This window comes from Rhinolophus hipposideros (genome assembly GCF_964194185.1).
Source record: "Rhinolophus hipposideros genome assembly, chromosome: 3".
Lineage (NCBI taxonomy): Eukaryota > Metazoa > Chordata > Mammalia > Chiroptera > Rhinolophidae > Rhinolophus > Rhinolophus hipposideros.
The window spans coordinates 30841806-30854329 of record NC_138049.1 but is presented as its reverse complement, the minus strand read 5'-3'; the positions used below and the strand labels follow the sequence as shown (position 1 = coordinate 30854329).

The window sequence follows — 12524 nt, the reverse complement described above, 5'->3', positions numbered from 1 at the left end:
CCCACACTCCATCTTACCAGAAAAGTCAATGTTTGCTGACTTCAGTGTGGTCCACGAGTGCCCCAAGGCAGGCCTGCTATAAGTGGCTTTCACCAGTTCAAATTGTAACTGTTGCCGTATATCCAAGGACATTCCAAGGTCTTCCAAACTTCAAAGGCCTGAACTTCCTTGTATTATGGTTAATTTTCAGTTATGCCATTTTTGGGTAAGTACGTAGATTACGTCCGGGTATCTTCACACATAACAAAATATTTATGAAAATGTTTCTCAAACGAGGAAGACTAGGTTACATGCTGAAAGGCTCGATAATTTCTTTCCTTTCCTTTACCTACTGTTAAGGAAAGTAGCAGCTAGCTATGAACCAGGTACTGGGCTTTCCATGGATCATCCCACTTTATCCTCCCAGTGAAGTAAAAGCTAGTATGAAGTTCAATTCACAAATAGAGAGTTAAATAATTCCTCCAAGACCAGGTTGCTAATGAGTGACAGTCGGGATTTGAACCCAGGCAGGTTGACCCCAGAGCTCAGAGTTTCACAGTTTACATCACCATGACATAGTACCTCTTGGTTCTGCTTATTCAACATCAATGGTGCATGGAGTCAACAAAACAAGACCCTACATGATGAATGCCATACATCTATTCATCAGACATAAAAAAAAAAAAAAAAAAAAAATCTCATGTCAACTAGAGTTGATAGTTCAAATAAGAAGGAAAATGTCATTCAACATTCATACTGTGTTTCCTCAAAAATAAGACCTAGCCGGACCATCAACTCTAATGCATCTTTTGGAGCAAAAATTAATATGAGACCCGTCTTATATTATATAAGACCAGGTATTATATTATATTATATTAGACTTGGTCTTATATTAAAATAAGACTGGGTCTTATATTAATTTTTGCTCCAAAATACGCATTAGAGCTGATGGTCTGGCTAGGTCTTATTTTCGGGGAAACACGGTATTTATCAAAATTTAGCAAAAAAACAGATACAAAGCAAACAATAGTTTTTCTTAACATGGCAGGAAAGTCAAAAGAAAACAGTAAGAATAGACAAAATGCAGTATTCTTTGAAAAATATCTTTGCAAAAGTAAACATTAAGAAACCCGCCTGAAAAGTAACAAGTAAATAGTCTTATAAATATAGCTACTCATAAAAAGTGGTTTCCTTTGCAAACATTTGACTGTCTACAAGTCAGTCAGAACAACTAATGTTAGCGTATTTCTTTAACTCCTAATGTTTTGAGGAGGAAATCAGACAACATAAATTGAAAACAGGATTTTGTAAATATTTGAGAGGCTCTAATCAGTAGGAGGAATTTCTTAAGCTGGCATCTAATGAATGTATCCTGATAAAAAGGAGTAAATGGAATGGAGGGAATTTTAGACTAACAGATAACTTACAAAATGATTAGTTCCCTACTATCTCAGCTTCCCCAAAGACCAAAACAGTGGGGGGAAAAAAAAGGACTTGGTAAGACAAGGCTAAAAATCAAACACTTTCTAAATATCCTAAATCATCTATATAGTCATTTATATTTTTCAAATGGCATATGCATGAGTTCATCTCATTAAACTAAATGTTTGATTAAATAGTTCCTCAAAGTGCATGTTACTTTGAAGAGACAAAAATCTTTCAATAAGCAATTAGATTTCTGTGCTCCCTCCAGCAGCTTTTAAATAGGTGAGTGGGGGAAGGGACAGAGTCTAACTTTTCTTAAGTTTTGCTTGTTTAGGTTTGGTTTTGCCTTTTGAAGAGTTTTTTAAAATACGCATCAACCTTCTACCTCCAAGCAGCTTCCCACTAACTGACCATCCCAGCCAGAGTCAAAGCCCTGTGCATGCCCTCCTCCACCACCATTTTTAAGTGGGTAAAATCTTGACCCTATCCCAACCTCAAATCACTCCACCCTCCATCCATTCCCCTCCCACTCACTTCCAGTATCTCAACCCTTCCAGTCTAAACAGGGTATCTCCCAAAATAACACTAAGCTTATCTGATACACTATTCCACGCTAAGGGCAAAAGCTAATAAGGACTGTCCTCCCTCCGTCCTGCCTTTCCTCTCAGCCCTCCAACCAGGGCTTCCATCTTCTCCAGCCAATAACTGCACCTAAGGACCCTAGTCAGTGTTGGGAATTTGGGGTCGTTATGAACAAGCAATTTGACAGCCAGCAAGGGAGGCATTTGGGATCAGACCTGCTATAGCAGCCCCAGGAGAGCACTCTGTGTGAGCAGCTGCCCACTCTGCCACCTCAGTACCTCTAGATTCTGCTTTGGCACAGGTTGAGAATGATCCGTTCCTCTCTTGTGTTCTCTCAACCCACTCAGGTATAGGCCACCCACAACAGGCTATAAAAACTGCAAACACAACATAAAGTCTCCAGAACTGGATAAGCAGCCCCGAGGCAATGGCCTAGAACCACAGACCTTGTAACAACCTAATTCCTGAGGTTTGAGTCCTTGAGGTGAAAATGAGAAGTTTGGACTCAGTGTCCCTAAGGTTCTTTCCACTCTCACAATCAAGATCCAAGATTCAGCTCAGCTCCTCAGGCCACCCCAGAATAAAGTCACAGGAGAATGTGCAAAATTTACACAATTCTGGCCATTTTGACTGTCATGTGGACTCCAAGTTATGGATGGCAGGGGGTTGGTGTCGCAGGCTGCTTCCTGCTGAAAGGTTCCTACTACAGCAGTGTTCTACAGAAACACAGACAAAAACCCTTTATGATCTATCACAGAAAACACTTAAAACAGTAGAAAATAAACTGGTAACTCATCTAAGGCACAAGCAGCAATTCCCTTTTATCTCTGGAAATGAATTCATTCCGTGGACTACATCCTGTGGTTGCTATGCGAGGAAAAGTTCTGGTCAACCTGGGAATCTAAGGCAAAGTATTATAGCCATTCCTTTGATTTTTATTCCCCTCCCCCACATGTGGAGGTTTTAAAACAAATGAAAGAAGGCATTATTTCAGCTTGCGGCATAAGCATCAGTCACACAGGAACAAAGGTTTTATCATCACATTCAACGTCAAAGAGGAACCATGCTTGCTGATAAGGAATTTAGTGTCCTACACAATTAGGGTAGCATTTGCTTTTTGCAGGCGTCTAGGCCAATATTTACAATTTATATCTAAGACTGAGTTAAAAATATTCAGCTAGGGAGAAGGTCGTTAAGGGGAAAAAGGAAAAAAGCCCTTGGAAAACAGAACAAAGTACACAGATAGAGAGAAAGGTACCGCGCAACTCAGTGGTCTGTAGAACATTTGCCCTCTCAACCTATAAAGTGATTTAACATTAACCACTTTTCACTCTGGCAGCAGAAGACTGGCTCCTGACAAAAACTCCGTTTTGAAAGTCCCCACATCCACCCCCCAAAAATCCACATACACAAAAGAACATGAAACATACTGCCACAGGCCAGTGTCTTTCTTGGGCTTTTTGCCTAAGAAGTTTGCATTCAGCAAGGACAGGGCACAAAAAAACTACACGCTAACAGCAGCTTGTGCAATGAACAGCTCCCCCCCGGCTTGCTGGCACACTTTCCCAGCCGGCAGTTCCAGCAGCTGAGCCTCTAGCCCATTCAAGAATTCCATCTCAGAGGAAGTGTTTCAAATATAGTCATTTGATCTTTCAGCATTTGCAAATGCACCTGCTGAGCAACAAGTCTGACAGCCATAGCCCCGGTTCCTTCTTATCCTTCTTCACCAGTAATTATATGGGCTATTTCAGACTTGGGCTGGATGACATGCAAAGGCCATAGAGAACCCCTGCCAAGCATTTCTGCTGCTGTAGGAGGTTAGGTTCCACACGCGGAGTCCTCTTTCTCCCCACACCAACTTCCCTGTCACTTTTTTCCTGGAGCAGGTAGGAGGTTTTTGTTTTGTTCTCTGGCTTTCCACCAGGGCTTACCTCGAGGTGGCTTGCTCCCCATCCTTGCCCTGGCTCTCCCCCACGGCCTGATCCTTGCTGCTGTGGTGGTAGGCGGTTAGCACAACTCCCTGGGAACTGGAAAGCCAGCTCATGGTGAGAGAAGGGGCATAATTTCTGCAGTCTCGACACAGAAAAGAAGAATGAAGTTCCTGGCTCGCCCGGGCAACTCCACTCATTAACATTCGCCGGCTCCTCCTCCCGCAGCCAGCGATTCACACGGGAGGGGCGGGGCCTCTCCACTGAAGGACTGCCTGGCTCTCCAATGAAAAGAGCTGTGACTCAGTATTGTTTCTACCATTCCACTCAGAGTGGCTTTAGTTAGGGGATAGGTGGTGACTTGTTGCCACCACCCAGGAGAAATTCAGATCTGATTAAACTGCCAGGTTGTAGGCTCCTCTCATCAATTTCAGTACATGCCGGCTTGGCTAGGAAACAACGAGTTACTGCAGAGCCTTTTTTTCCCTTCCCAATTCCTGTTTCCATCTGATAATTTCTGCTACTTCATGTAACATGAGTAAGGACAATTCTTAACCCCTTCAGGTTCAGCGATAACAGTAACCACAGCAGAAACCAATGAACCTGCTGCAAAACTGCAATTACAGGTCACAAGAAAGGCTTTATTCACTCCTTCTGTCCAGTTGAAAACATCCTCATAAAAATCATTGTGTATCCTGCAATGTGGTCTTCTTTCCCGTAAAAGCCAATGCCAAGTTTACCTCTTGCTTTTACCAAAACATTCTTCAAAACCAAAAAGAACAACATCTATCATCACTGTTAAATGTTATTACTGAGCATAGGAAAAGTACGTAAAATTTGTTAATCACCTACTATATGCCAGGATCTCTGTGTAACAAGTGTTTCACGTGTATTCTCTCATTCAATTCAGTTCAACTCTCTGTATCTCTCTCTCTCTCTCTCTCTCTCTCTCTCTCTCTCTCTCTCTCTCTCTCTCTCTCTCTCTCTCTCTCACACACACACACACACACACACACACACTATGACATACATATCATTAGCATCTGCATTTTACAAAGTACAAGGAAAGTGAAGCTGAGGGACAGGTTAAGTAGCTTGTCTAAGATAATACAATTTTTCCGTGCCAGAAGCTGGATTTGAAGAGAATTCTAGACTAAATTCCATTCTTTTTAACCACCACGCTATTCTTGGTTTCATAGGTTAGGAAACAAGCTTGACAGTTATGAAAAAACACAAGAGTTGTTCCTATTCTTTCTCCCCTAAAAAAGTCTACTGTCTTCTATATGCCTGCTAGTCTGAACTGAAGTGGGGTTTGTTGTTGGTGTTGCTATTAATCTTTATAATTTATTAGTCATCTAAAATTCTTCATAAACAAGTTTTCAACATCATCATTCCATAAGCATACTATTTACACTTTTTTATTATTTAAAATAATCATGAAGAATAAGTACTTTATTCCTACTTACACACACTTAAAGTATTTTAAATTTGTTTTTAGTCCTCTCTTTCATAACTACAGCAAACTGTCATTTACAAAAGTCTTCCTTAAAATAAGCTTATTATAGCTTCCTTCCTCCCCCTCCACAATTAGTTGTTCAATCTTTGCATTTCGACCTCCTTAGGGCTCTACCTGCTGTCTCCTTTCTATCCTCAAACCCTTCCACATCCTATAAGTGTCTTTGTTTCAATCTTACAACAGCCTTTTAATTAATTTATTTGCCTTCTCCTCTAAATTATTTTGCACATTATCTCACCCAAGCACAGACCCAAATGATGTCTCTCCTTGCTTAAAAATTTTCTCTGGCTCCCCATCACTGACAGAACCACTTTCAAACTTTTGAGTAGAACACTGAATGTGCTTGCTACCTTACTCACACGTCTCCATCTCATCTGTCAGATACCATTCCCTGTGTTCCCACTGTCATTCTTTTCTCTTCCTTTCTACATCTAACTTCATCTTTCCACATAGTGGGCCTTCAGTGAATGTTGACTGGATGGATTGCATAAACTTAATGTGTCCTTAGAAAGTATACTAAATTTTTTAATTAAAAGTGGTAATATTAGACAAGTGGGTTCCATGCACATACCAGTGTGAACCTATGATAAAATGTTCACCAGTTCAGGCAAAATGAAAAACACAGGAAGCGTGGCAAAAGGGAAGTCTATTGGAGTGTATGAGTTCTATCTTTTTAATGTCTTTATGATTAACGATTAATGCTTCCCACTTTAACACTTTTTTTTTTTTAATGTAGCTGCTCTGAAATGCAAAACTACAGAAATCCCTACCTTACACAATTATCAGTGTTAGGCCATACACTCTACCTCTTAGAAATTCTTTCCTTCTCTTTTTCTCTCCATCTCACTCCTTCATTCCTATTACTTCCCTGGACCTTTTTCTTTGTCTTCATCCCTTATTTTTCTTCTATGTTTCCTTCCTCCTTTGCTATATCCCCTGTCTGTCAGTGTCACACATGTCTATTAACATAAGCACTGACAACTCTAATGAGACAACTCATGATAAAGGGAGATTTTGTCCAGTTTTAACTGAAATGATGATTAAGTTATGCCTTTACCTATTTATATTCTCTTCACTTGTTTCATAACAAATAAATCACAACATACAGATTACAATGTAACTGTTTTACAGGCTCAAAATAATATTTGGGTTCACAATAACCATGCTTTTTAATTTTTGAGGCAGAAGATAAGATGTGGTATAAGTTGATTTACATAGCTTAGTACATAAAATTTGAATTCTACTAATTTAACTTTCAGATACATGGAAATCCTCTGGGCTCCTTTCCTCCCACTAAGCACTGTTGTTACTGGTCTGAGGGCACTGGCTGTCACAGGCAGACTACCGGTAGGACTGTGCCGAGGTGTACACAGCTCCACATAATGTCTCAAGTAGATTAGAAATGGTGTTCAGAATTTTCTTCTGACAATTATGGAAGCCAACCCTACTACCAGTATGCTCTCTTGAAAGCCTCTTCTTATTTCATTCCCCAAACCTACCAAGATTTAGCTAGAGTTCATCCCTTATAGACATTACCCTTCCTCATAGAGACAAATTTTATCAAATAAAAAGTACTGTTTTACTCCCTTCCACAACCACTTTAAACAAACACCAAGAATCTAACGTCCCTGAAGATGCTAATATTCCAGGCTATTGATTGCATGCCAAACATTCTCCTGTTATGAAACATCTTAAAGTAATTAAATAACATCAAAAAGTTTAAACATTCGTTGCATTCATTCCCTTTCAATGGGGTATGCTAGATGACATAAGGAGGAAAAAGGAAGCTGTAATTTATGTACCCAAATAAGTTGTTAAAAATAGGGTGGAGATAGAACTTCAGCCTCCATTTGACAACCATAGTCAAAAATAATGGGGAAAAAAATTAGTAGCATCAAAGAGCTTATTAACTGGTTTCCGTATTTTGATTTGGGAACCTATTTAGTAATACAGAATTGTATTTTTAGGGTACCATAATGACAATGGAATCAACATATTTATCAAAATTTTTCTCAATTGGTTTGTCTCTTTCAATGGAATTAACTAAGGAGAAAGGGTACACTCAAACAAACTCTACAAGATGACTGAAAGCCTGTATGAGGACACAAAGCCTTGTGAAAGCTGACCTTTCAACTGGCAAAGTTAAACTCAATTTACAATAATATATTATAACAAGAGCTTGAATAAATTAATCATCAACTGTGAAGTTAAAGTTTTACGTAGGTGATAAAAACCTAGATTTATACAGTAGCATTGACCAACGAAGAGGGAGTATTCTAATACCCCTATCTGATGTTTTATCAAGGCTTTGTATGAATAATTCTTGTAAGCTTGCAAGCAAGCCAATTCTGTCCTGGGGAACTGTGACAAAAAATTACTCCAAATGCAGAATCTAAACCTATTTCCTTGGAAAATGCATCGTTACTAATTTTACTTTTGGAGCAACAAGGAAAAAGCTTTTTTCCCTCTCTCCAGGTAGCTCTAAAAATTTCTGCATTATTCTCAAAGCTATTATTTCTTTGTAAACTGTTCCTCCAGAGACAAAATACTAACCATGCCTGTGATAATTTATCACTGCTATCGACAGAGGCTAATTTAGGCTTCTTGGCAAACATCTAGTAAAGAGCTTTCTTACAGTTAAAGAATTTACTACAAATAAATAATAATAGCTAATATTGAATGCTTACGCTTTGCTAGACATGGTACACGCATGGTACAGTCTCCTGCTTAATTGTCGCAACAATGCTGAGAAATAGGTGTTAGAATTAAGCCCACTTTAGAGATGATGAATGTGAGGTCACCTAGCTAATAGGTGGCAGAACCAGGACATGTAAACATGGATTAATATGACCATTGAACCTGAGCTCTTAAATATTACCGGCTACAGCTGTCCTGGAACTGACTCTGTTTTGTTTATGAAAAAGTCCACATGAATATTTAACGAGGTAAGATAATCTACAGCAAATCTAAAATGTTTAACCAAATGGAATATTGATGTAAATGCAAAACTATGGAGATTAACATTCAGACAGATTAACATTAACAAACACATTAGTTTTTCTGGCACTTTGAAAAGTCTTTTATGTCAAATTACTAGGGGAGTGTAGCACATAGTATGCATATGACTGAATGGGTCATCATTATACCATCGCATCTAAAATTGTTTCTGCTGATACAAATAAAAGTATTCTGGTTATTATGATTATAAACATCCATTTAAAAAAATACATCAGGCACAGACAGATCTAGGTTTTAGGACTCTGAAGTTTACAGAATTTTTTCGATACAGGGCCTAGGAAAGGGCCTTGCAAGAGCAAGACTGCAGGTTTAATTTCATTTAGCTTCATAGTAACTCCACCTCTTATATGAAAAGTAGTCTATGTTGGAAGTTAGTCAAGGCAAGAAAGCGTAATAACCCTCCCTAACCTTAGGTTTGGCTTTCTCTTCGTTGCTGAATACCATGGGACCCATTTGCAAACAAATGCAACTGGAAGTACAGTCAGGAAGAGTGAAGTATATTCTGGAGGTAGGTACATTCTGGAGTGGTAGCACTTTGCTTATGAATAAAGACTCAATTTGAAACATCTCAGATTCTATCAATACTTAGATTTGCTCCAATACAAAAGCCTTGTCATGAAGGGATTACAAAGAATGCTTATCTCCTTGTCAAGTAAAACACGTCACCATAATTGGAGAAGACCTGCTGAAAGGACAGGCTGAGCTGATCTGTGGCTTGGAGAAAAACAAGGAAATTGGAGCAATCGTTCTACTGAAGAAAGAAAGACAGATAGTGAGAGAGAGAGAGAGGAATAAATTGGTTCTTATCCGCTCTAAAATGAGGGTGGTTCCTTCTAATGTTTTAAAGTAGTTCCTGGAGTAGTTATCCTATTTTTATTGACCAAAATACTTGATGAAAATGCATAGACAGATGCCATCAAAGAAGAATTTCTATTTTGTGAGCCCTTTGAGAGATGACTAACGCTGGAAATGTCTTCAAAAAATGGTGAAGCATAATTATACTGTGGAGGAAGAAAAACATCCGGGTACTCTATTTATACATGTAGCACCTAGAATGTTGCTTCTCTGGTGAAGAAATTAATTCACATGTCATCATGGATCAATGCTCTCTACAAGTGCTTCTACTCACACAAATGGGAGAGTAACAAGAGTAACTACTCTTAACTTCCCCACATGACTTCAACTAAGGGCCTTAGAGGACTCCAGATAGGCCTGTCTTGAAAAGGCTCCAATAACGCAAATTATATAAATTATAATTTTCTCTGCTGCTATCAAATGCCTCTGAGAATCAGTGTCTTCAGAAATTGTTGTTAACCAAATGAAATCAAAATGAATTACATATAAAAGAAAACATGTGCATTACTTTTGGGAAAATAGCCTTTTTATTAAAATTTATTTTGGGAAGAACTTACTTTGTTGCTTCTTTGACCATTTGGGGTTTTGTTTTTGTTTTCTGGAAATAATCAGTAATTGTTTTTCCAAAAAGTGAGTCATAGTTCATGGTTAAAAAGTTATACCATATTCCCTCAATTCTAAAACATATTTTAACGTTTTTAAAATTAGTATATACCTTGAAATCAATCAGATCACTATATGTGGTGGCAAGGCTTTTATTTCCCAACAATCTATTAAGATGATTTGTTTTAGAATGAATAGCAATCTAGAATCATGGAAATAAAATATTCCATCTTTGTAAAATTTTGGTATAATATACTTACTTCTTTGGGTATAATGTAGCTGCTTCATTGAACATAATTCACTTATTATATCAGAAATGTATGTATCTGGGAAAGAATAAATTTCCAATTAAATCAGTAAAGTATGTCCAAAGTTTGGAATATAATTGTTTATACTGAATTTTTTGAGCCAGAGTCCGTAAGTTTCAACAGATTTTCAATATGCCTCCATATTCTCAATGTGTGCCATTGCTCTAGACATTCCCATAAAGGATTTTCACCCAAATGCTGCATACCTCACTCTATTGAGAAATATCTGCTTATATTATACTGTTTGTGCTCCTAAAATATGCTCTGAAAATATCTAGTTGAGTTGTTTGCCTTCATTCTATTCAATAGTAATTTGGCTAGCTGTTTTTCATACAGAAGCTCAAAGTGCATGGTTATAATCATGAAGATCTTGGTCTTCTGAAATTTTAAAACAGACTCAAAATTACAGAGTTGAGGTTATCCAAAGTTTATCTACTTGTATATCTGGTCCAAAGGACTCTTTTTACGGAAGTAGATGTTAAGGAAAAAAAGGTTATGCACCAGCTGATTAGGCAGATGTTTACAGAGCCAGGACCCTAAGATTTGAGCAAATGCCATATCCTGGCACCAAAGTACTTTTTGAAGTATAATGTGCTCAAGTACAGAGACTGCCCCAACACACAGTCCCTGGCTCAATTAAATGTCAATTGTAAGAACTGATGTCTAGCTCTTATGAATCACTTCCAAACAATGTCTTCAAAATTTCTAGCCCAACCCATCCCCACCCCCACAAAGAAAAAAAAACATAAGGATCTCTATAATTCAAATAGTGAAAAAAAATTGAATTCCACTACATAGAGCAGAGAGTACATTATTTTCCTTCTACCTGTCTTCCTGCTGTTTCATTTTTAATTTTTTTCTTTAAAAGTATGTAAGACATATATTTTTCCTTTCCCAATAATGAAATTATATGTTTAATATCAGATATGTCATACTCCTGCAGGTAAGGATTAATATGTAACAATAAACGTAATAAAATACCTTCCAGTCATCATCCTTCCAAGCATGTCACAATACATTTTACATAGACACAAAATACCCACAAACACTGTAGACTAGATAAATTCATAAAGAACAGCTTTCATCGCAAATTGTCATGAGAGAGAAGAAAAGGAGGAAGAGAACTACCTTGGAGTGACAAAGGTAGATTCTTCTTTCAGAGTTTCCACATACACATTATATATCACATTGCCTCTTCTGGTTAAACAGAAGCAGTTTTTTAAAATTTTTTCCAGAAGGTGAATATAACCTTCCAAGTCTTTGAGTTTAAATCATACTCTGTGATGTTCTAAAAAATTTATATCACTGTAAATTATCAAGAATTCAAATCAAGGCAGTAGAGCCACATTTTTTGTGACAAAAATGAGACATATATCAGAATTCTCCTTACCGCCAGTCTGCCCCTCTCAAAAGTAATGCTTGTCTTACCCTGCAAAGATACATTACTTAGAGAAAACAAAGTGAAATGGGCAGACCTCTAGCATTTGATTTCTTTCGAAACTGCCTTTACAGTATTCCATGCAATCTATTATGAGAATTCACATGTTAGAGAAATAGAAAAAGAAATGTGGGAGAGTTGCATTTAAACATTAAAAAATAAATTTTCAAAGGTTTCTGTCCAGAGCAAACATTCTACCCCCTTGATGTGAACTAGAGGCACAAAATGAGCCCATTAGAAACTCCTGACATGTCCCACGAGCAGATGCTAGTGAACTGCCGGAGTACTCTGAAGGAGACTGGTAAGCCAGCCTCTGAAAAAAAACCCATAATTCTCCAACAGCCCACAATTTCCCCACTGACATCACATGTGGGGTAATAGTGCAACCACTAGCTCACTTCAAACAGATAACCTAAGGGAGATATAGGTAAGTCAGACACAATCCCAGCACCCAGGAGTTTATTGTAAGTTGGGGACCATCTGTAATTATAACACCAAGCATTCCATAACAAATGAAAAAAATAAATGAGGGAATGGTTGAATGAATACCCAAATGCTAAGAGAACAACTAAAAGGAAGTAAATAATCCCAAGACCTATTAAGGTTTCAAGAAAGAGGGCACAATTTAAGTAATGTGCATGTGTGATTTTTTTTACACATTTATTATTTTACAATTAGAGAAACTTCTAGTATACATACTCATATATCAAGTAATAACAACCCACTAGGTCTTGAATTAGAGGGGTAGAACAACGTTTTCCAAAGGAGAGAGAACAAAAGAAGCTAAGACACAAATTCTGACTGACTGCTTCCACAAAGTCAAGGTGTGTTCACAGCCAAAGGGATGTCAAGAACGCAAAATGGGGTAGGGG

At 37.9% G+C, this 12524-nt stretch overlaps 1 protein-coding gene across 1 annotated transcript in view; it reads right to left on the bottom strand.

The window, feature by feature from the left end:
* ARHGAP18 (Rho GTPase activating protein 18) overlaps positions 1–4131 on the bottom strand; it is a 124569-nt gene extending 120438 nt beyond the window's left edge. Inside the window, exon 1 of the mRNA XM_081044484.1 lies at positions 3918–4131. Coding sequence (XP_080900610.1) covers positions 3918–4120 — 203 coding nt within the window. The 5' untranslated portion in view covers positions 4121–4131. The remainder of the gene's footprint in view (positions 1–3917) is intronic.
* Positions 4132–12524: the final 8393 nt, after the last annotated feature.